The following is a 22,650-nucleotide window of genomic DNA, read 5'->3' as shown; positions in this document are numbered from 1 at the left end:
ACCTGCTTGGTGTTGCTGGAGTAAAATGTGTGGTGGGGGAAGGGGCAGTGGGGGGCAACAGCCAGGTCCTGAGGGCTTGGCACGCCACACCAAGGGGCAGCCTTTACCCGTGTGGGTAGGAGAGTAGAGAAGGACATCACAGGGAGTGGTGGAGACTGACTGATAGCACTCTGGAGGGTGGACTAGGGAGGTTTGAAGCCAGACAGTAGGAGACACTACTTGTCCCCCACTGTGACTCTGGATCCTCTGAGGCCAGTGTGTGTGTTCAGTTGCCAAGTCGTGTCTTGACTTTGCAACCCCATGGACTGTGGCATGCAAGGCCTCCCTGTCCCTCACCATCTCCTGGAGTTTGCCCAAGTTCATGTCCATTGAATTGGTGATGACATACAGCCATCTCATCCTCTGCCACCCCCTTCTCCTCCTGCCCTCCATCTTTCCCAGCATCAGGGTCTTTGCCAGTGAGTTGGCTCTTTGCATCAGGTGGCCAAAGTATTGGAGCTTCAGCTTCAGCATTAGTCATTTCAATGAGTATTCAGGGTTGAGGCCAGAATCTGGACTTAATTCCCAGCTTGGCTGGAAGAAGCGGGGAAAAGGGAGAAAAATGAGGGAGAGAAGGTTCCAGAGAAGTTTTGATGCACTAAAGATGGTTGGGTGAGGAATTTTCTTTGGAGAACTCTCTGAAAAGGATTATTTTTTAAAAGCTTCTCATTTTTGGCAGCCCTTAGAAAGCAAATTCTGAGAATTATCCAAGTCTGAATAAGCTCAATCGTGTCTCAAAATACTGAAATTACAATAATTAAAAATACTGAATTGCAAAATAAGCACAAGCGAAGTCCAACAGAGCTCTGATTTGGCCATTTTTAAAAATACCAAATTCTTTCTAGAGAAGAGTTTTGTGCTGAGGTTGGCCTGTCTCTGGTGGTGAAGGAGGCCAGGGACACAGCCACTGGGCCAGCTTCTGGGGCTTTTGACGGAAGCCCAGCAAGTAGCCTGCAAGATGCTACCTACACAGGAGTGTGGCCCCATGCAACACACACTCCTAAACCCTGCTGGGAACCTACAGGAAGGAAAGGGGACCTGTGTGTCAGGGGACCAGGGCCTGGGCCCAGGGAGAGGAGTGAGGCACCTTCATGCCTGGGAGCCGGATCTGGGTCTGCATCACTCACGGTCAGGGAAGGTAGGACCCCTGGCAGTGGCTGCGCACGGAGATCAGGCTGTAGCTGCTGAAAAATCACCCAAGCCTCTCCCAGCTGTGCCGCCTGAGGCCCGTCAGTCAGCAAAGCAGCTGTAGGTAGGAAGTTTGGGTCTGTAAGAACTCTGTGGAAACCAAGGAGGGTCAATTCATCTTGTTCTGAGAAAACCCAGGGTTGCCATGGCGAGAGTGACGCAATGAGGTTAGTGAAGAGTGGACTGCCTTGTATTGGTCTCTTCCCCTTTCCTATTTTTATTTATTTGGCTTCACTGGGTCTTAGTTGCAGCATGCAGGATCTTTAGTTACAGCATGCAAACTCTTAGTTGTGGCATGTGGGATCTAGTTCCCTGACCAGGGACAGAATCCCGGGTCACCTGAATTGGGAGCAGCGAGTCTTAGCCACTAGACCATCAGGAAAGTCCCACTCCTTTGCTAATTTTAACACAAAGCAAGAAGGAGAAAAGATTCCAGCATGAGTGCCTGAGGAGAATGACACTATTCCCCACCCTTAGTATTTGCTTAAAAAAACATTCAAAGTTTTTAATACGATTTCAGCTAAACCCAGCCAAAGCAGGAATGGCTGTGTTAAGATACTCAGTTTCATTTCTTCATGAGTGACAGAGGCATTATAAATAGTTCTTTATTATGAGTTTATATTGTGCTTGATACACGAAATACATTTCATTTAAAACATTTAAAATAAGTCTTACTTATAAGCAATTTACTCTGATTATTGTTAAAATAATGTCCACATTCAAACCTTTCAATCCCAGCAAACCACTGCACACGCTTGGTCAGCAGTGCTTTCTACAGTAGCAGTGTAAACTTTTTTCAGAATAAGGGAATGATTCTAGGTTATCTGTGGTGAACAGTGATTACTGTTTCTCATGCCACCAGTGCTCATCATGGGTTCTCAGATGTGCAAGAGGCACCACATGTCTCCTTCCTTCCCTGACTTGAAGAGCCGCAGCGTTAAATAAAGCTGCAGCATCATACACCATGCCCTAGCTGATCTTCTGGGGTGTTGTGCAGCCTGTCTACCAGTGCCCCATCACACGCTGTATCAGAACAGGCCTTGGGCCCTTGGAGAGGAGCCTAATGATCCCACTCGTGGGGGCCCTGTTCATCGCCTTCCTCCCCCTCTTCCTCCGAGTCAGCAGACACCCTCTTGATTCTCTGCAGTGCTGCCTTGATGCTCTTCTCCAGGTCGCTGGTGGGTTTACTGCTGGGGCTCGGGCCAGGGGCAGGGTGGACCTTCTTCAGTTTGACCCCCTGCCTTATGGCAGCCAGAATGTGCTCGTTGACTGAGGCTCGGGGAGGGGGCAACGCAGGCGCCTGCACCTTCTGGGGAGGGGCCCTGCCATGCCTTAGGGAGGCCAGCACTTCGTCCATCGACCCTGAAATTGAGTAAACAGAGCAAGGAGTCAAGGAATCATACTGTTTCTCCCCAAAGTGCCAAGACAATTTTGTACTTGTTAAAGGTGTCAAGTCACCCATCAGTTAAGCCATGATTTAAACAAATGGTCATCATCCCATTAGACAAATGCTCTGAGCATCTCTAGGATATCTGCTATCTGCTAGTGTCGGCTCCCTGTTTGAATCCAGGATAGTCTCATCGTAATATTTTACCTTAACCACTGATCTTCCACCACTTCTTCAAATCCATAGCAACTCCCAGGCATAGTTGAAAGTCACCATACCTCCTGGTTAGCACGGCTGTTTCTGAAGACACAGGTGTTATCACCTTTTCAGGTGTCTCTGAAGATAGTTATGAACAGCTGGGTGTTTTAGTCCGACCCAGTGTGCATCGATAGCTCTGACATTCTATCTCCTCCATTTCCTTTCCCACTTAAAATCTTTTGACTGTACCCCGCCGTAATTCTCCAACTTCAGTCTTGAATATTAGTCAGTGATTACTTGTTCTGTGATACTGAAGTGAGCGGGTTTTCACACACAAAAAGCTTTAAAGGAAAACCTGAATCGGTGAACCCAGAGCAGGTGGTTCTGGCATGTCTGTATATAGTGTTTTAATTCCACCTACATTATCCTGAGGTAACTTAATGTGCTCTCTACTTTCAAGGGTGTGAAATGCTGTCAAAACACAAATTAGATCAGAGTTTCAAAGCCTTGGTGAGGAGAAGCTATTTTTCACTCTTGGCACCTTGAGCCCCCTGTGGTGGGTAAAATCTTTTACCACCTGCTGGAAGGGTGTGACTGTGGCCACTAATTTAGGGATCTTCCATGTGAGACTTAAAGGTCATTTCTAGTTCAGAACTGAAAAGCTATGCCATGGCTAACAAAACACCTTGGATCTTAACCTATAACTTGTTCCACTTCCCTTCTAGAAGTCATAAGATAGACTTGCACCATCGAGGGCATTTTATGGTGTTAACTCACACTTTCTTATGCTTTTAGTGCAGTGAGGCAGTGGGTGTGTTACGAGTCAGGTCAGGAAACAACGTGTGCACATGTGCTCAGCAGGTAAGTCGTATCTGACTCTGCAACTCCATGGACTGCAGCCCACAGTCCACAGAACTTCCCAGGCAAGATACTGGAGTGGGCTGCCATTTCCTCCTCCAGGGGACCTTCCTGACCCAGGGATTGAACCCAGGTCTCCCACATTGCAGACAGATTCTTTACCTCTGAGCCACCAGGGAATCCCCGGTCGGGAACGAGGCACCCCCACAAAGACCTGCCGTGTCCTATTTCTTGTCCAGGCCCGTGAGCTCTCACTTTCATTTACCACAGTGTTGCAGCAAAGCCCATGGAAATGGGCCATCTGGTCTCCACTTAGTAGTGTAGATGTTTTCATTTGTACTTGGTTCTAGGTACAGTGAAACCTTAAACTCACAATGACCAGAATACACATTAACCAGAACCACAGTTGGAACTGTTATATAATTCCCATCATCTGTCATAGTCCCCTTGTATTTGACCACTTCATTTTACAAAGATTTTCCACAGTAAGGTTTCTCTGACCACCACTCAGACTACAAGAACAGCCCTCCATAGTCTAAAATTCCTCCAAGATAATTCCAAACCAGTATTCTGCTTAAGATGTAACAATTTAATTCCATGGACTCACAGGTGCAACAGTGAGCTTAATTCAAAGCAACACTAAACATGTGGCAGAAATCAAACACCGATGTCTTAAAAACCTGAGAAGGGACTTCCCTAGTGGTCCAGTGGCTACGCCTCTGAGCTCCCAATGCAGGGGGCCCACTTTCAAACCCTGGTCAGGGAACTAAATCCCACATGGCACAATTGAGAGTTTGTATGCTACAACTAAGAAGATACCACATGCTGCAACTCAGTCCTGGCTCAGCCAAATAAATAAATTAAAAAAAAAAAAAAAAGAACCTGAGACAGGTTGATTCTTGAACAGCCTCAGAGATCCCAAGTCATGTGACCATTAATTGTATAGAGATGTTTCTTCGATTTAGGCTCAGATTTAGGCTCTGCTAATTTTGCGATAAAAGTGACAAGGTAACACATACTAGAATATTTTAAGATTGTAGAGCTTTATGAAAAAGATTTTGATTTGAAGATGATGGCTGCTAAAGCTGGAACCCTCTAACCACTTAACCACCTCGGGTGAGTGGGGACAGTTGGGAAGATTACCTGGGCCACTAAAACTGTCTGCAGGACCACGTGGGTTCTCAGTGGGTGATTCACACACTAGTGGAAGTGGCTGATCATCTTTCACTGAAGTCCCGAAGCGTAAATTCCGATGATTTGCAGGTTGAGAAGAAAAGGGCTGAGCAGGGAGGGGCGGCGGTGGTGGTGGGGGAGGAGGTGGCGGGGGAGGCAGAGGCGGCGGCGGCGGCAGCAGTTCCTCACTTGACGTGGAATGTGTTTGGTCACCAGTTGGAACCAAAGTCGGGACAGGGCTGTCTCCAGCACAGTCTTCACGCTCAGGGGTTTTCACAGTACTGACTTCAGACAAGGGAGCACTTCTGGTTTTCCTAGAGGATGGATGGATCACGGCTGTCATCTGAGAAGTCGGTGCGGGTGTCTGCTTGGGTAGTCCATTCGGCAGGTCTGGAGTCACAGGTTGTGAGCGAGAGCTCTTTAGGACAGGCTGGCCTGGACATCTCTGAAAATGAAAAACCATTCTGAGAAACTGGCTACGATCACAAACCATCAAAATGCTAGAGCTTTCTATAAAGGAAACCCAAAGACTTTCTTTGTGTGGATCATTCTAATTCACAAAGCGGCTGCTTCTCACTTTGCACAGCCACCCTTGCTACTAAACCTATATATTGAGGAACAAACATTTGTATGCTTTCATATAATACTTTTCTCTGTAATAAAGATATGAAAGGATACATACAGATGAAAACACTCATCATATTTTTAGTATGAAAGATCAGAAAACAAATACAAACAAAAGACAGTTGAAAAAATTATGGTGAGTTTAACATATCAGGCAGCCATGAAAAATCATAAATAGTACAAAGTTTGTGAAACATCTTTTAAAAAAATGCAGATGATATGGTGTGCAATGCATAACCATGTAAAAACAGATCTATGACAAATACCAGCAGTGTGGACCTCCAAGTGACAGTTAAAACAGGTATTACAGATGTTTCTCTAATGTTTAGACTTCAAGTAAATTTTATAATTTAAAAATATTAATTAAAGATGTTGTACTCTCACAGGTATAGTTTGCTAAAGAAAAACCTCACCTTACAAAGAGCTAATCTTGAGGGGTGTACACCTCCATGGACCAAAAAAACTGCAACTTTCACCAATTTAAGGTCAACTTGTTCCAGTTTGTTGGTGGATTCTTTCACCTTCATACCATGTAAATGTGAAAATCAGGGCTCTGACTAGTTCAGGGTCATGGAGCTGGACTTGGATCCCTTGAATCCCCTCCTGCACAGTGACTCTGCTGTGCTCATCAGTACCCTCTGGAATATGGATGAGCTTTGAAAACATTACGCTGAGAGACCACTGACCATAAAGGACCACTTATATGAAATGTCCACTGTAGGTAAATCCATAGAGACAGAAAGCAGATTAATAGTTGCCCAGACCCAGGGAGGTAGCAGGGAATGATGCCTACTGGATATGAGATTTCTTTGGGGAACAGTAAAGATGTTCCAGACTGATTGTAGTGATGGCTACACAACTCTGTGAATATAATAAAACCTTTAAATGGAAGAATTGTATAGTGTGCAACGTCCATGAATAAAGCTGCTTTAAAAAAAAAAAGATAATGAGCATGAATGTAAATGCCTAGCACAGTGCGTGCTATACAGCAGGGATCAGAGTAGAAAGTGTATCAGGGACTTCCCTGGTGGTCCTGCGGTTAAGAATCCACCTTCCAATGCAGGGAACGTGGATTTGATCCCTAGTCTAGGAACTAAGATCCCACATGCCTGGGGCAACTAAGCCCACGCATGGCAACTAGAGAGGTCGACTCACCACAGCAAAGACACAGTGCAGTCAAAATCAAAAAAGAGAGATGAAGTTGTAAAATATGATGTATTCACTCTGGTGGCCCCTGTTTTTCTTGTTGGTATTGCACCATGCATCTTCAGTACCTCATCCCAGACTTATGTCTGGGAGTGGGTGGTTTTCTATTTTGGGTCATTATGAGGGTATATGACGAGAACAGGTTTACACTTTATGTTCAACAAGTTTAATATTACTTTAAGTATCTATTTACTTTAAAAAAAAAAAACCTATTCACTTTTGAAGAAAAGAATTTATTGGGAGTATAGTTGCTTTACAATGTTAAGTTTCTGCTAACTGCAAAGTGAATCGGCTTTACATATACATATATCCCATCTTTTTTGGATTTCCTCCCCATTTTAGTCACCACAGAGCACTCAGAGGAGTTCACTGTGCTATACGGTAGTTTCTCGTGAGTTATCTATCTTTTATATAGTATCAATAGTGTATATATGTCAGTCCCAATCTCCCAGTTCTTCCCACACCCCCTTGGTATCCACGTTTGTTCTCCCCGTCTCTCAAACCTGTTCACTTTTAACAGGTCACTTAACTAATGTCACAATGTTTCCTCGACCAAATTTTAAAGCCTTCTTTATTATAAATGAGGAAAAGCCAACTAGAGCTGAGGGCAATTTAACTATTTTTTGTTTTCCCTGCCAGTTAACAGCAGGGTGAGTGGCAAGGTCAAAAACATCTTGATATTTCTAATACTTTTGTTTTTTATTTATAGACTACAAATCATGGCATTTGGGGAACATTTTAGGTCCCAAATCATCTCTCCCTAATACTTCATATTTTTCTCCTCGGGTAGGTGACCTTCATTTATTTTTCCAGAAAACACAGGAGAAGCGAGGATTTATAGAACTCACCTCTTTAAATGCTCTTAATCGTTGGAGGGTTTTTTGGCGTTCTTGGTTTATCCATTCTCTTTTCTTTTGTTCCTCCTCTTTTTTCTTGTCTCTTTTCTATATTTAGACAAACACATATCTGTAAGCTTCCCAAAAGTCTTGAGAGACTGTAACCTAACATTCTTGCCACCCCCCGCCCACTGCCATGTCCGTACCACCACCCCCACCCCGGCTGCAGGGCCACACTGCACCAGGCCCTCAGGATCCAGGCTGACCAGGCAGTGGGCTCCACTTTGCACAAACTGAAGCCCATGGGTCACATTATGCAAACATAAAACATTTTTCTTCGACCACTCACCCTCTGAACACTGTGGTGCTGATGAGAATATTTTATTCTTTCTTCAGCCTGTTGCAATCTGAGTCGATGATTTTCTTTGCATTGATCCTAGGGGAATAATGTAATTTCACTGATCTGTTTTTTAACTTGGTTATAAATTGAACACTGCATGGCTTTTAATATTACCATGGGGTGGCATAAAAGGTTGAAAGAAAAAAAGCACTGCATTTGGGCTGTAGTATAAGGCATTTATTAATAGGAGTTACGGTGTGATTCAGTACATCTGCCTCCTCCTCAGTCACATGACATGGGCTGATTGGCTGCTTACGGAAATCCCTTGTTCCTGGTCAGGAACGTCATGGCTGGGATGCAGTGCTTTGAGAGATGAAAAAGCAAGTCCTCCATCCAAGTAGAAATGAGAGGACATACAGGAGCCCCACATCCTTAAGTGGGAAGTGTCCTAAGGATCTGTTTCAGTGCAATTGTTATAAACACATTTCCCCCTAATGTTCTAAATATTTCCAAACATACCTATATAACACATCCAAGCTACTTTCCAAACATACCTACATAACACATCCAATCTATAATATCTGAACAATTATATTAAAAACTATATCATCTGGGAATTCCCTGGTGGTCCAGTGGTTAAGAGTCTGCTTCCCAACACAAGGGACACCAGTTCAGTCCCTGGTCCCGGAAGATCCCACATGCCACAGGGGAACTAGGCAGCTACTGTGCCTGTGCTCTAGAGTCTGTGCTCCACAACAAGAGAAACCCCCATTCACCACAACTAGGGGAAGCCCACTCAGCAATGAAGACTCAGTGCAACCAAAAATAAGTAAATAAATAACTTTAAAAAAAAACTGTATCTCAAGTATGCTTACCCCTTCTTAGTATGTTACCTTTTTATGTAATCACAGAGTTTTTAAAAATTAGGAAAAAAAATCACTCACCAATTATAAGGACTGAAATAAGCCGAATATTGTCTGATTGACATTTTATAATCAATTTAAAATAAAATTAATGTTATCATTTATTATAGCTTCTTAGAAGTTTCTACCTACTGTGATTTTTTAAAATGCCTATGTATGTCATAGACATTCAATCAATAGTTGTTGAAAGACTTAATTAAAATCTAAATATGGTTAAATCCAAAAGGAAAAAAGAATCTTTTTAAGGAAAAAAAAAACTGTAGTGTATTTTAATTGTAGCCACTGATATCTACATTAAACACACATAAAATGAATCATTCATAAAAGCCTTATTTTCGAACCTATCTTTTGTAAAAGAAGAAATCCCCCAAAGCTGTGAGACAAGAAGGCCGCCCGGGCGCACCCACCTTTCTGTTCCTGAGACGGGCTCTCCTGGCACAGATGCTGCCCCGCTTTGACTCCAGCTGCTGGCACTGCCGGCTGAGCACCCCCACCTCCAGCTGCTTCCCTTCCTGTAGCCCCATTACACCATCCATGACCGTAAGTTCCTCTGGGCTTTCACACGGGTCGTAGTAGATCACTTCATCCTGTTTATCTAGAAGCATATTAATGATTTTTAAAAACATTTTATTAAAAATAATGCATACTTTTTTCTCTTTTGGCTGCGCTGGGTCCTCTGCGCAGGCTTTTTCTAGTTGCAGAGAGTGGGGCTACTCTCTAGTTGCAGTGCACGGGCTTCTCATTGCAGTGGTTTCTCTTTGCAGAGCACAGGCTCTAGGGCACTCAGGCTCAGCAGTTGTGGTGCACAGGTTTAGTTGCTCCGAGGCATCTTCTCAGATCAGGGATCGAACCTGTGTCTCCTGCATTGACAGGTGGATTCTTTACCACTGAGCCACCAGGGAAGCCCATGCATACTTTTTTTAATGTAAGGATAGTTAAAGGTTCTTACAATTCACAGGTATATATATGTGTCTGTGTATACACACACACATGCAACTTACATAGTTACATGTATCAATAAAGATAATTAGAGAAACTTTTCCATGTGATAGAAATAGTTTTAATGGCAACACAGTATTCTCGAATTTAAGCACTCTCTGTTCTTAGAATGTCACAATGTTCCATTAGTATCATTTCCACTGTGATGAACATCTTTGAATATAAATCTTTGTATACATTTTTTATTACTTCCTTTGCAGATGAATATTTAAGACTCCTGATCACTGTTGTCAAATCACCCTCCTCGAGAAAGGGAACATATGTTCTACCAGCAGTATGTCATTAAGGTACCTTAATGATATTTAATCTTAATTACGTACTGATTTTTTAAAAATACATGCTGACTGTAACAAACTCAAGTCCTACAGAAGTACATAAAAATAGAAAGTAAAATTTTCCTCTTTCCTCACCAAATCTTTGTCCTTTTATTCCCAGATGAAAATATGAATAGTTTGGCATGGATCCTTCCAGATTAACCTTTTTCTAACAGAACTTCTTCCTAAATATGTAAAGTGCTTATAACGTGAAGCTAAAGTTTTTGAATACCTAGGATTAAATTAAATGTTCAGGATCTATATGAAGAAAATAACTAAACTTGGAGGAACTTTAGGGGAAAAAACAGACTGGAGTAAATGGAGAGACATACCATGTTCTTGGATGGGAAGATTCAAAATTGAAAAGACGATAATTCTTCCCAAATTAATCTCTAATGTTAACTGCAGTCCCAATAAAAATTCCGAGTTTTTTGGGTTTTTTGTTTTGAGCTTGTCAAAATGATTCTAAAGTTCATCTGGAAGAATAAAGGAGTGATAAGGAGTCAGAAAATTTTTGGAAAAGTAGATTAATGAGGGAAGGATTTGCTTTACATAATAATAGGAACAGCATGGTACCAGCTACCAGGAGCCATTCACAAATCAGTGAAAGAAAATAACAGTTCATAAATAGATCAAAACAAGTATGATAATCCTGGATATGGGACAGGTGACAAGTCAAAGCAACAGGGGAAATGTTTTTAAAATCAGTGGGTGGGACTGCTTAAGGATTCGGAGGGGAAAGTTTAGATTGCTACCCACATCAAAATAAACTTCATCTGGATTAAAGAGCCACATGTTTTTAAAAGCAAAATCATACAAATACTAAAAACAAAAGTAAATACCTGTGTAATTTTGGGATAAAGGACTTACAACACCAAAGCAGAAAGACTGAGAGAGGTGACTTCATAAAGATTAAATATTCCGAAAAAGCAAATGACAGAGCAATGATTTGCAACATATGACAGATAATAAAGCAACATCTCTAATACAGAAAGGGAATATTCCAAAGAAAAATGGGCAAAGACCATAAATAGGCAGTAAATAAAAACAAATGACCAGTAAACATACAAAACTGTGTTCAACATCACTTGTGAATGAAATAAACAAAAATTAGAAGATGCCATTTTTTTTCCCATCACATAGGCAAAGAATTTAAATGAATAAGTACAGGGAAACATTTTCATCATCAGCTGATAAGCGCATCATTAAGTAGAATGAAATTTAGAAATTAGAAAATAATAGTGGTTTGGGAAAATGTATATCAAATGATTGTTATAGTGTTGTTTTAACAATTAAGTGTCAAAATGTAAAACGTACATTGTTCTTGACCTGATTCCGTCTTTAGAAATTTATCCCGAGGAAAGAATGTCCTATACACAGAGACATATGTAAAGGAAGGTTCTTCACTACATTGTTCACAACAGTGAAAAGCGGATATCCCAGTATATCTATTTAATGGAATACTATGAAGCCATTAAAATTTTTGATGATTTTATAACTTTTTGAAATGGAAAGATGACTATTATATATTAAATGAAAAAGAGGTTACCGAACAGAATATGCAGTTTCGGTTTAAGAAATTGATAGATATTTCTAAACATTAGCATATAAAAAAGGCTACAAACTACAGAGTCTACAAAGTATCTCTAGATGATGGAACTGGAGTAATAATAGTTTCCCTTTGTTTTGCTGTGTGTTTACCAATGAACATATTATTTCAGTAACAAAAATACTGAAGGGAAACTGTATTAGAAAATTTCAATATACAATATACAAGAAATAATTGATAATATGGTCTGTATTTCCTTGAATGTGTAATTTAAACATACCAAGATATACATTGAAATATAAATTTTACCTTTTATAAGTCTTTTAATGGAGTCCAACTGTGTAACAAGCAGTATTTCTTCATATTTTAATATCTCAAATTTAACCTCATATAATTCTAATTGAACTTCATAATATTGTATTTCTAAGTCATCTACAATGTTTATTTTTTTTTCTTGTTCTGGAAGATCTTCCATCTTGTTTTCATGAAAAAGATAAGAGCAAGTTAAAATAATTAGGACATTAAAAGCAAACTTTATAAGCATCTGAGTTATTTTCTATTCAGTGAAAGTGAAAGTATTAGTTGCTCAACTGTGTTCAACTCTTTGGGATCCCATGGACTGTAGCCTGGGAGGCTCCTTGTCCCTGGATTCTCCAGACAAGAATACTGGAATGGGTTGCCATTCCTTCTCTTCTCAGTATCAAATATGAAAAAAGCAAAGAGAGAAGAGACACTTTTCCATTTCACTTAGTGGGATAAAAATGCCTTCTTCAGCGTTGATCACAAATACTTTACCTCATCTCTGAAACATATGAAAACATTTAGGTTTTGAGCAAATAAATGGCAATGAAGTATTCACATGTTTTCTGCTTTAAAGTCATAATGTTATAGGAAATAAAATTGACTATGCTCCTAAGATGAAGCACCTCTTTGATTATTATAAAATTGTGCTGAAAACATGGCTTGACTGATTTTCAAGTATATTACCTACTTTGGTTCTGAGGTCAATGTGATCAAGTGACTGTGACAATATAATATTTCAAAAACATTTTAACTGAAACTTCACGGCCAAACTTCCAGTCTCTAAATTCTGAAAAGACCCTGATGCTGGGAAAGATTGAGGACAGGAAGAGGAGGGGGTGACAGAGGATGAGACGGTCGGATGGCATCACCCACTTCAGTGGACATGAGTTTAAGCAAACTCCAGAAGATGATGAACGACAGGGAAGCTAGGTGTGCTGCAGTCCATGGGGTTGCAAAGAGTTGGAACGACTTAGTGACTGGACAATAACAAAAGAAGATGGTACTGGGGACTTCCCTTGTGGTCCAGTGGCAAAGACTCTGCTTGCAATGCAGAGAGCCTGCATTCAATCCCTGCTCAGGGAACTAGATCCCACGCCACAGCTAAGAGTTCCCATGCTGTAAATAAAGATCCTACGTGCCACAAGGAAGATCAGTGATCCCGTGAACCACAACTAAGACCCGGTACAACCCAATAAATAAATAAAATGGTGAAACTTACAAACAATTTTTTAAATAAAAAAAATTTTTTAAGATAAAAAAGATGGTGTTGGAACAAGTGAGCAAGGATGCTACCTAAAATAAAAGTGTATTTGTAAAACAAAGCTTCACTTATGTTTGTCTTACCTTGCCCCGAATTTCAGCTCTTCTGTGATTTAAACACAGCTCTTTGGCTCTCATGAGTTGTAGAGCCTCCTGGGCTAACATCAGCTTGAGTTTTTCCAGCCTGGGAGTTGCTGTGGCCCAGGCAGCCTGGCCGAATCTCTTCTCATCCTGCGCCATCTGTTTCTTCATTCCTGTTGGATTGTAATTAATAAAATAAAACTTAAATACAACTCATAATAAAAAAAGAAACTTTTCCTGAATGAATTCTGTTTATTGCCTTCTATGTTACCTGCAAAACATCCCTTTTAAAAGAAAACATGTATTTTAGTGATTTTTTTATTGTCACAAAAATAATACATGGTTATTTAGTATAAAATTTTAGATAAATTCATTTAAAAAAAGAAAATCATGAATCTCACATACTTAAAACAATTGCTTCTTACATCTTGGTGCAAATACTTCTGGGCTGTTTCTGTGTCTAACTAGACTAATAGGAAGATACAGTTTGACCAAAACAAACCACCAACCCCCCTCCCTGCACCCAGGATATCATTCTGCATTATATCTTGTTTATTTCACTTACTGTATCACAGAATTTTTGCTATTCATAAAAATTGTTATAGAGAATCATGCTTAATAGCTACATAGTATTCCACTTTATGAATGTACTATAATTTAACAAACTGATAGATAATAAGTTGTTGCTATTTGCAACTACTATCAACAATGACTGAAGATTAGATAAAAGTACCTCAACCCAGGGACTTCCCTGCCAGTCTAGTGGTTAAGACTCTGCACTTCCACCTCAGTGATATGGCCAAAAAAACCCAATAAACAAAAAGTACTTCACCCAGCCTACAGGACCATCTGGTCTTGTCCCTGCCTGTCTGCCAGCATTCTCTCACACCACATTCTCTGTACAGGCAGACCACAGAGGTAGTTCAGGTTCAGTTCCCAACCAACACAGTAAAGTGAATACCACAATAAGCAAGTCGGATTTCTTGTCTCCCACTGCATACAAAAGTTATATTTACACTGTACTATGGTCTAGTAAGTGTGCAGGAGCCTTATGTCTTAAAAAAAATGTACAAACCTTAATTTAAAAATACTTTATTACTAAAAAGTGCTAACCATCATCTGAGCTTTGAGCTGTAATCTTTTTGGCATAGGAACATCAAGTATCACTCATCACAGATCACCATAACAAAATGTAAAAGTTTGAAAATTACCAAAATGTGACTGACAGAGACACAAAGTGGGGCAAATGCTGTAGGAAAAACAGTAGTTGCTATTCTTAAAATTTATTTTTATCTTTTGATTGCACCACATGGCATGTGAGATCTTAGTTCCCCAACCAGGAATCGAACCTGCACACCCCCCTGCACTGGCAGCACAGAATCTTAACCACTGGAGCACCAGGGAGGTCCCAGCACTTGCTATTTTATAACAGACTTGCTCAGTGTAGGACTACCACAAACCTTCAATCTGTAAAAATCATACTATCTGTGAAGCGGGGTAAGGTACAGCACCACGAAATGAGCAGTGAGATGAGGTGTGTCCGTGCTGCGCTCCAGCCCGTGGCTTCGTCATACTCGTCAAGCTCCCTCAGACCAGAGGGCCTTCGTAAACGCTACTCCTGCCTGAACACCGTCCCATCAATTTTCTGCTCTCTCCACTCCCATTTAGCCTTCAGATAGGAGGGCAAATGCCACTTCTCAGAGGCCTTCTGTGACCACTCTGACTGAGCCTCATTTTTCTCTCCTAGGCTCTCAGCGCCCCATGTTTCTCTCCCTCATATGGCTTGTTGCCACTGCCATTTTCCATGTATTTGAATGAATATATAATAAAGATTTCTCTTCCCTCATGTGACTTTACAGTGTCTATGCTTATCCTTATAGTGAATCTTCAGTACCTAGAAAATACAGAATCTGGTGCTTAAGAGGCACTCAAGTGTTTTCTGAGTACAAAGAAAATTACATGTATCTTAGTATAGCATTTTAACATTATTACCTGCTAATGCTTCTACCGTTTTTTCAAAATAATTCACTGTAATATCTTGAATAGAGACTATAGCTTCTTCAGCCTGTCTGGTCCATTCTTGGGCTTCCTTCTGCAGGGCAACTATCCTTTTAGGACCTAGATCATCTTCATCCAAAGACTTCTACAGAAAGAAGGGAAAGTTGTATCAGTAAGAGAGAAGAATCATGTAGAACCATTAGAAAATTGAAAGGAAACTGGTCATGTGGATTATTTAAACTACTTTTATTACTACTACTTAGTCAATTAAATTTCATTCACTCATCAGTTCCTTACTGAGTATAAACAAGGCTCTAAGTGCAGCATTCTCTGGAAGACAAAGGGATAGTCTGGAGCATAAAGGAAAAAATACCCTACTTTACTCTGTACTACTCAAATAACTTTTTCTAGAAGGGAATACTGTCAAGCTGTGTTTCTCTGTTAATAATAATATATATTGTTTGGAGACCCCTGGTGGTCCAGTGGCTCACCTGCCAATCCCAGGGACACTGGTTTTATCCCTGGTCTGAGAAGATCCCACATGCTATGGGGCAACTAAGCCCGTGCATCACAACTACCTGGTCTATGCTCTGGAGCCCACAAGCCACAAGAGAAGCCCACACACCACAAGTGGAGAGTAGTCCCCGCTCACCTCAACTAGAGAAAGTCCACACGTGGCCCAGCACAGCCAAAAATAAATAAAAACATTTTTTAAATGTCTTCATCTTTAAATCAATTTAAAAAATAAATTCGATGTATCTACAATATTATCGAAACACAGGGTGAACCCAAAGTGGAAACACAGATTGAATCATAAATGCAACTAATGAAACAGTATGTCATAAACAGTAAATCTGATAAAGTAAAAACATAAAACGTACCAAAATAGCAAGCTTACATGAAGTTGCAAGTTCTCGCATGTCCCTGAATGGCTGCAGTAAATATTGAAAGAACATGGTTGTTGCAGTAACTAATTCCTGGTACGCTTCATCTTCCTCTCGATACACATTCATTAATGCTACCATGGTGTTGGCTTTTTCATGCCCTTGAAGCAACTAGAAGGCAAAATGTAAATAAAGTTCAATTATGGACAGGATAAGATGATACCAAACCAACAGAGCTAAAGAAACCTGAATGTTCCTAACATTAACACATCAATTTAAAATGCTGATTAAACATGAAAATGCTATTGTCCTCCAACCAAAATGCCCAGGAAGAATGGTTAAATAAATCATGGTACATCCACAGTAGAAATATTATTATTGTAATCATTTATTCAGCACTGTGCTTTTGAAGACCGGTTCTGTAATCTGGGCACTTTTATAATAATAAATGGGAAATAGAGGAGGATGTAGAGTTGAAAATTTATGTCCTAAGTATGTAGTACATGTACTAAGGACTCAGAGAAAAGGGTCTGAGAGAGGATATTTTTCCATCACTTTTTTGACCATAAAGGTATTGTGAGAATGCACTCCTTTTTTAAAACTGCTAAGGGACTTCTCTGGTGGTCCAGTGGTTAAGACTGCATTTCCACTGCAGGCGGCATAGGTTCAATCTCTGATCAGGGAACTAAGACCCTACATGCCGTGTGATGCAATCAAAACAAAAACAGACAGACAAACTCATAAGGACATACAGATGATTCCAAGTACTTCTCCAGCATGTTGACTCTTAATTCCCCCAGGTTAGTATTCCCGCCAATTCCCCAGCAGAGTAGACTCATTCACAGCATCACAAATGGGGCTGTAGCCTCTGAAGAATGCTTCTGAGGCAGGGCAAGAAATAAATCGAACACTTATAATCTAGAAAAACTCATTTGGTAAGAAACTAATTTACTGCCCAGGAGAAGAGAAATAAAATCAATTAATAGTATAAACTCCGCACCCCCACCCCTCGGTCAGTATATCCTTAAATTCTTCTATTTCCTTCCCTCCGTTAAGGATAAAGTGATCTATGTTCAGTAGTCATTTTATCCAGGTGATAACAGTAGGATTATGCCCCGCCTCAAAAAAAGAAAGCAAAAGTTTCCCTCAAGAAAATTAAAACACATGAAAAAGTAAACTTAAGACAATGATGTTTTTCAGCCTTATTTCTTAAGACTATTCAGACTTCAAAATATTCAGTTTCACTTTCTGTATTCTAGCAATGTTAGTAATTGGTCTAATTCTAGAATCAATTGCTTTCCTGTTCTAAATATGAGCTGAGTACTAAAATTATTACATGCTCTTCCATGGATGCAGTGTATTTCATATTTAAGCCTTCACCCCCCCCCCACATGTTCCAGGTGAACAGGTGAACTATACCAGTGTCAACAGCTAGCTTAACAGTATGAACTATACTAGTGCCAAAATACCTCTGAATGAACTCAAACTTGGATAAAGTGTATATAACTTTTACAATAGTAACATATGTTAGTTTAGGGGAAAACCACTTCTCTCTATGAGAAACCAGGTGTCTGAAAATTAAGTGATTCAACACGATAAAGCTGAAGATCTAAGGCCGACTAGCCTGAAACTGCCCTGTGGTTTCCTCATTATCAAGTGAAATAAACCTATGAGAATTGGGTGTATAAAAAGCTCATTCTGTATTTAGCTTGAGAGAATATAAGATTTTGAAATGTGGCTAAATTGTTCTTACACCTCCCCTTCCTCAAATGAATGCAGAGAAAAATCATTCTGATTAAGAACGACCTAAAGTGAGAAAGAAATGGCAACCCACTCCAGTGTTCTTGCCTGGAGAATCCCAGGGACAGGGGAACCTGGTGGGCTGCAGTCTATGGGGTCAGACACGACTTGGCGACTAAAACAATAAATAGAAAGGGCAGGCAAGAGGCATGTCCGGGTGTAGCACAGAGAACTTAGTCTTGACTTAGGAATAGTCAATTCATTGTGGATATATGAGCCATGTTTTCCTCTTAAACCCTTTTTTGAATCCTCTTCAGTTCTGTAAACTTAGCGCTCAAAAAATGAACCGTTCAATCACTCTAACAACCTCTTTCAAGCTTAAAACTGCTTTCCTATTGCTGCTGTTCCAAACTGATGAATACAGCTCGTAACCTATAGGCTTTCCACTGGACCAAGTCTATTTTGTTTTATTGGCCACACTGCGCATGCGGGGTCTTGGAAGCCAGAGCCCCCTCGCAGTGCAAAGGGGAGTCCTTTCCTTGGACCAGCAAGGAAATCTCCTCACCAAGTCTTTCTTACCTCAAAAGCCTGGGTTCTAGAAGCTCCTTCATCCTCTAACACATCTTGTCTCCCTTATGGGGCTTCCCCTCATACACGGGAACCTGCTTTTGTTTACATTCAGTCCTTGTTATAACTTCCTACACTCATAGGATGTTTCTAGTTTCTCTTTCAGTATTCTCTGGCATTTCCGGTCACAACAGCCTCCTCCGCCAATAACTCCAGGGGAAAGGTTAAAGAGCCTACTCTGGCTCTTAACTGCGAATAAAACTTTAACTCAGTCCTCTCGCCAGGCCCCGTGCGGGTTCCTCGGGAAGTCCCCTCGCTGCTGTCCGACAGGTGATGCACCTGCGAGGCTGCGCGCCCCTTCCGCGCATCACGCAGATAACGGGAAGACCCCACTCTCGCACTCGTCCCTCCCCAGGCAAAGGAACACGTAAAGGACCTGCGTGGGCCCGGCGGGAGCGTACCTGGCGCAGCCGCGCGCTCGCCTCGTCGCGCCGCGCGCGCAGGGCTCGCTCCCGGAATTCTCGCGTGCTCTCGCAGTCGGCCGCGCAGCGCTGGCCGGGGAAGAGCGCGTCGCGCACGGCCGCGCCGCCGCAGCCGTCGGCCGCCTGGCCGAGGTAGCGTTCCAGCTGCCTGCACAGCTCCTGCAGCGCTGCCTCGCCCGGGCCCGTGGGCGCCGGCCACACCAGCGTCCACAGCCCAAGCCCCAGGCCCCAGGCCCCGCCGCCGCCCACGTCTAGCTCCGGCGGCAACCGCGGGAAGCAGGGCTCGAGCGGCGGCCACAGCGCTGCCAGCTGACGGTGCGCGCCGCGGAGCCCGGCGGCCGAGAGCAGGCCCGCCCAACTGGGCGGGGGCGCGGCAGCCTCGGGCTCGGGCGCGGGTTCGGGCCCCGGCTGGCTCCCTTCGCGCCACCGCCGCCGCTGCGCCGTGCGGTCGTGACAAGTCACGGCGAACTTGCCCTCCACATCATTCCAGGCCACCAGGAAGCGCAGCTGGTGCCGCTCGGGCTCAGCGAAGAGGTCCTCGCGGACCGGTACCCAGCCCTCCAAGCTGTCGGGCTGCTCGTCCTCCATGGCCGCCAGCGGTCAGCGCCCGGAGGGCTCGGCTCTCCCGAGCCTGGTCTCGCACCAGAAGCCGCTGCACAGTCCGGACGGCGTCATTTTTCGCTGAACTGGAATCGGCGTCAGCACCCCAACCACCGCCACCCTCGGCACTTTTGATTGGCTGTCTGCTGCCTGGGCGGTTCCAACAACGCTTCCGCGATTGGTTGGGTGATAGATGGGAGGGTTTGCGACAACCAATGAAATGGTCAGGAGGTCGCCGCTCGGAGTCAATCAATGTCGCAACCTCGTCCGGATTCTGGGATTACCACTCTTGCCTCACCTTTTCCACCTGTGTACACACTGACATTGAAAAAATATTTGTTAAACGAACTAGTTGTTGTCTTAGCCTCCTACACTAAACTGTGAGCCTCTTGAGAACGGAAAACCGTTGACTTGGTCTTCTATCATCGGGGCCCTAGTGAATACATCGTTCCTGAGCTCAAGAATGGTGAGGTAAAACATTAAACTTAATAGTTACTTGTTGAGGGCGTAAGTGCCAGGCACTAGGTAGAAGCCACAAGTTTGTTGGTATCAATTCAGCAAGCTTTTATGCAATGTATAATGTTTGGGGAGGCTGGGCACGAAGGGGGCATGCCCCCCCAAAAAAGAAAAAAGATACCTCCATCTTCAAATCCTTCCAGCTCCCAACCAACATGTTTAAATACAATCCATGTTCTAACTTGTCATTTTAGAGATAAGGAAACTGAGATCCAGAAAAGAAACTTTTCTTAAGATACCCAGACAATCAGGCAATTCAGACGCTTCAGACCACCTGGCTACTGAAGACCTGTTTAAGGAGATGGGGTGATGTACTTTCAGGTGGGGATGGAGTGTGGGTTGGAGCTGAACCTGTTCATACAACAAGGAATAAGGCAGCACTGGTCTCTATCTAGGAAATGTACAGTGTAGACGGAAATACAGTACGTGTCAGCTCCCATCCTGCAAGAGCTGCTAGAGTGGTATTGGGGTTGGAGGACAGAGGGGAAGGAACAAAAAGCTCAGGGAGCAGGGAAGAAGCCCTTCATCTAAACAAGGTTTGCAAAAGTTTGATTCAGGAACCAGTGAAGGGATTGTTGAAGTTTTTGAGCTAGGAAAGCCTGGAATCAGATTTCCAACAATGATCCTTCCCCCTGGCAAAGAAAAACAGGGCCAGGCTGAAACTATGGTTAGGGCATCTCCCAGCCTGAAGACAATCCCAAGGCAGATGATCTAGCCCCAAGGTAACCAGGAGACTCTAGGAAAGTAGCTTGAAGATAAAATTGCCTCTATCTGAAAGTCCCTCCCTTTAATACCAAAGAACGGTGGGGCTCTGGGTCTTGGATTCCTAACAGCTGCTCTGGTTGTCATTTGGAGAGAGAACCTTTTAGCTGAAGTGATTTATTTTCCTTCAAACTATTTTTTAATGTATCACGTTAGCTAATATGATTTACTTACAATTCAGGTCTGTTTCTTCTAAGGGATTCTTAACCGCAGTAGCAGATATAATGGTCATCTGAGTTAAATTCACCCATTCAAGTCCATTTTAGTTCACTGATTCCTAAAATGTCGATGTTCACTCTTGCCGTCTCCTTTTTGACCACTTCCAATTTGCCTTTTTTCATGGACCTAATATTCCAGGTTCATATGCAATATTGCTCTTTACAACATCAGACTTTACTTTCATCACCAGTCACATCCACAGCTAGGTATTGTTTTTCCTTTGGCTCCATCTCTTCATTCTTTCTGGAGTTATTTCTCCATTGATTTCCAGTAGCATATTAGACACCTACCGACCTGGGGAGTTCATCTTTCAGTGTCCTATCTTTTTGCCTTTTCATACTGTTCATTGGGTTCTCATGGCAAGAATACTGAAGTGGTTTGCCATTCCCTTCTCCAGTGGACCACATTTTGTCAGAACTCTCCACCAAAAGTCCCTTAGAAGAAATGAAGTAGCCATCATAGTCAACAAGAGTCCAAAATGCAGTACTTGGATGCAATCTCAAAAATGATGGAATGATTTCTGTTCATTTCCAAGGCAAACCATTCAATATCACAGTAATCCAAGTCTATGCCCTGACCAGCAATACTGAAGAAGCTGAAGTTGAACGGTTCTATGAAGACCTACAAGACCTTCTAGAATTAACACCCAAAAAAGATGTCATTTTCATTATAGGGGACTGGAATGCAAAAGTAAAAAGTCAAGAGATACCTGGAGTAACAGGCAATTTGGCCTTGGAGTACAAAAAGAAGCAGATCAAAGATTTACAGAATTTTGCAAAGAGAAAGCACTGGTCATAGCAAACACCCTCTTCCAACAACACAAGAGAAGACTCTACACATGGACATCACCAGATGGTCAATATCTAAATCCAATTGATAATTTTCTTTGCAGCCAAAGGTGGAGAAGCTCTATATAGTCAGCAAAAACAAGACCAGGAGCAGACTGTGACTCTAATCATGAACTTCTTATTGCCAAATTCAGACTTAAAATGAATAAAGTAGGGAAAACCACTGGACCATCCAGGTATGACCTAAATCAAATCCCTTACAATTATACAGTGAAAGTGACAAATAGATTCGAGGGATTAAATCTGATAGTGCCTGAAGAACTATGGGCGGAGGTTTGTGACATTGTGCCAGAGGCAATGATCAAGACCATCCCCAAGAAAAAGAAATGCAAAAAGGCAAAATGGTTGTCTGAGGAGGCCTTCCAAATAGCTGGGAAAAGAAGAGAAGCTAACGGCAAAGGAGAAAAGGAAAGATACACCCATCTGAATGCAGAGTTCCAAAGAATAGCAAGGAGAGAGAAGAAAGCCTTCCTCAGTGATCAATGTAAAGAAATAGAGGAAAACAATAGAATGGGAAAGACTAGAGATCTCTTCAAGAAAATTAGAGGTACCAAGGGAATATGTCATGCAAAGATAGGCACAATAAACGACAGAAATGCTATGGACCTAACAGAAGCAGAAGATATTAAGAAGAGGTGGTAAGAATACACAGAAGAACTGTACAAAAAAGATCTTCATGACCCAGATAACCACGATGGTGTGATCACTCACCTAGAGCCAGACATCCTGGAATGTGAAGTCAAGTGGGCCTTAGAA

The 22,650-nt window shown here is 42.1% G+C and overlaps 2 protein-coding genes across 5 annotated transcripts in view; one reads left to right on the top strand and one right to left on the bottom strand.

The window, feature by feature from the left end:
• Positions 1-1,825: 1,825 nt before the first annotated feature.
• WHAMM (WASP homolog associated with actin, golgi membranes and microtubules) lies at positions 1,826-19,537 on the bottom strand. Its single transcript, XM_061394039.1, has 10 exons — positions 18,929-19,537; positions 16,158-16,331; positions 15,271-15,421; positions 13,282-13,451; positions 11,944-12,109; positions 9,180-9,367; positions 7,859-7,945; positions 7,522-7,617; positions 4,814-5,288; positions 1,826-2,589 (listed from the first exon to the last, which is right to left on the bottom strand). The coding sequence occupies exons 1-10, from the start codon at positions 19,535-19,537 to the stop codon at positions 2,288-2,290; spliced, it is 2,418 nt and encodes an 805-aa protein (XP_061250023.1). The 3' UTR covers positions 1,826-2,287.
• Positions 19,538-19,930: 393 nt separating this feature from the next.
• The window catches only part of FSD2 (fibronectin type III and SPRY domain containing 2), a 44,627-nt gene continuing 41,907 nt past the window's right edge, over positions 19,931-22,650 (top strand). For 3 of the 4 annotated variants that reach the window (XM_061394043.1, XM_061394040.1, XM_061394042.1), the window contains exon 1: positions 19,934-20,020. The gene's annotated coding sequence lies outside the window, so the exon portion shown is untranslated. Of the gene's footprint in view, positions 20,021-22,650 lie in introns of all 4 variants that reach the window. The other variant, XM_061394041.1, reaches the window with a different exon arrangement.

Source organism: Bos javanicus, chromosome 21 (assembly GCF_032452875.1).
Source record: "Bos javanicus breed banteng chromosome 21, ARS-OSU_banteng_1.0, whole genome shotgun sequence".
NCBI classification, from domain to species: Eukaryota; Metazoa; Chordata; class Mammalia; order Artiodactyla; family Bovidae; genus Bos; species Bos javanicus.
Note: the sequence above shows the minus strand (reverse complement) of the source record. Positions and strands in the feature narration are given on the sequence as shown.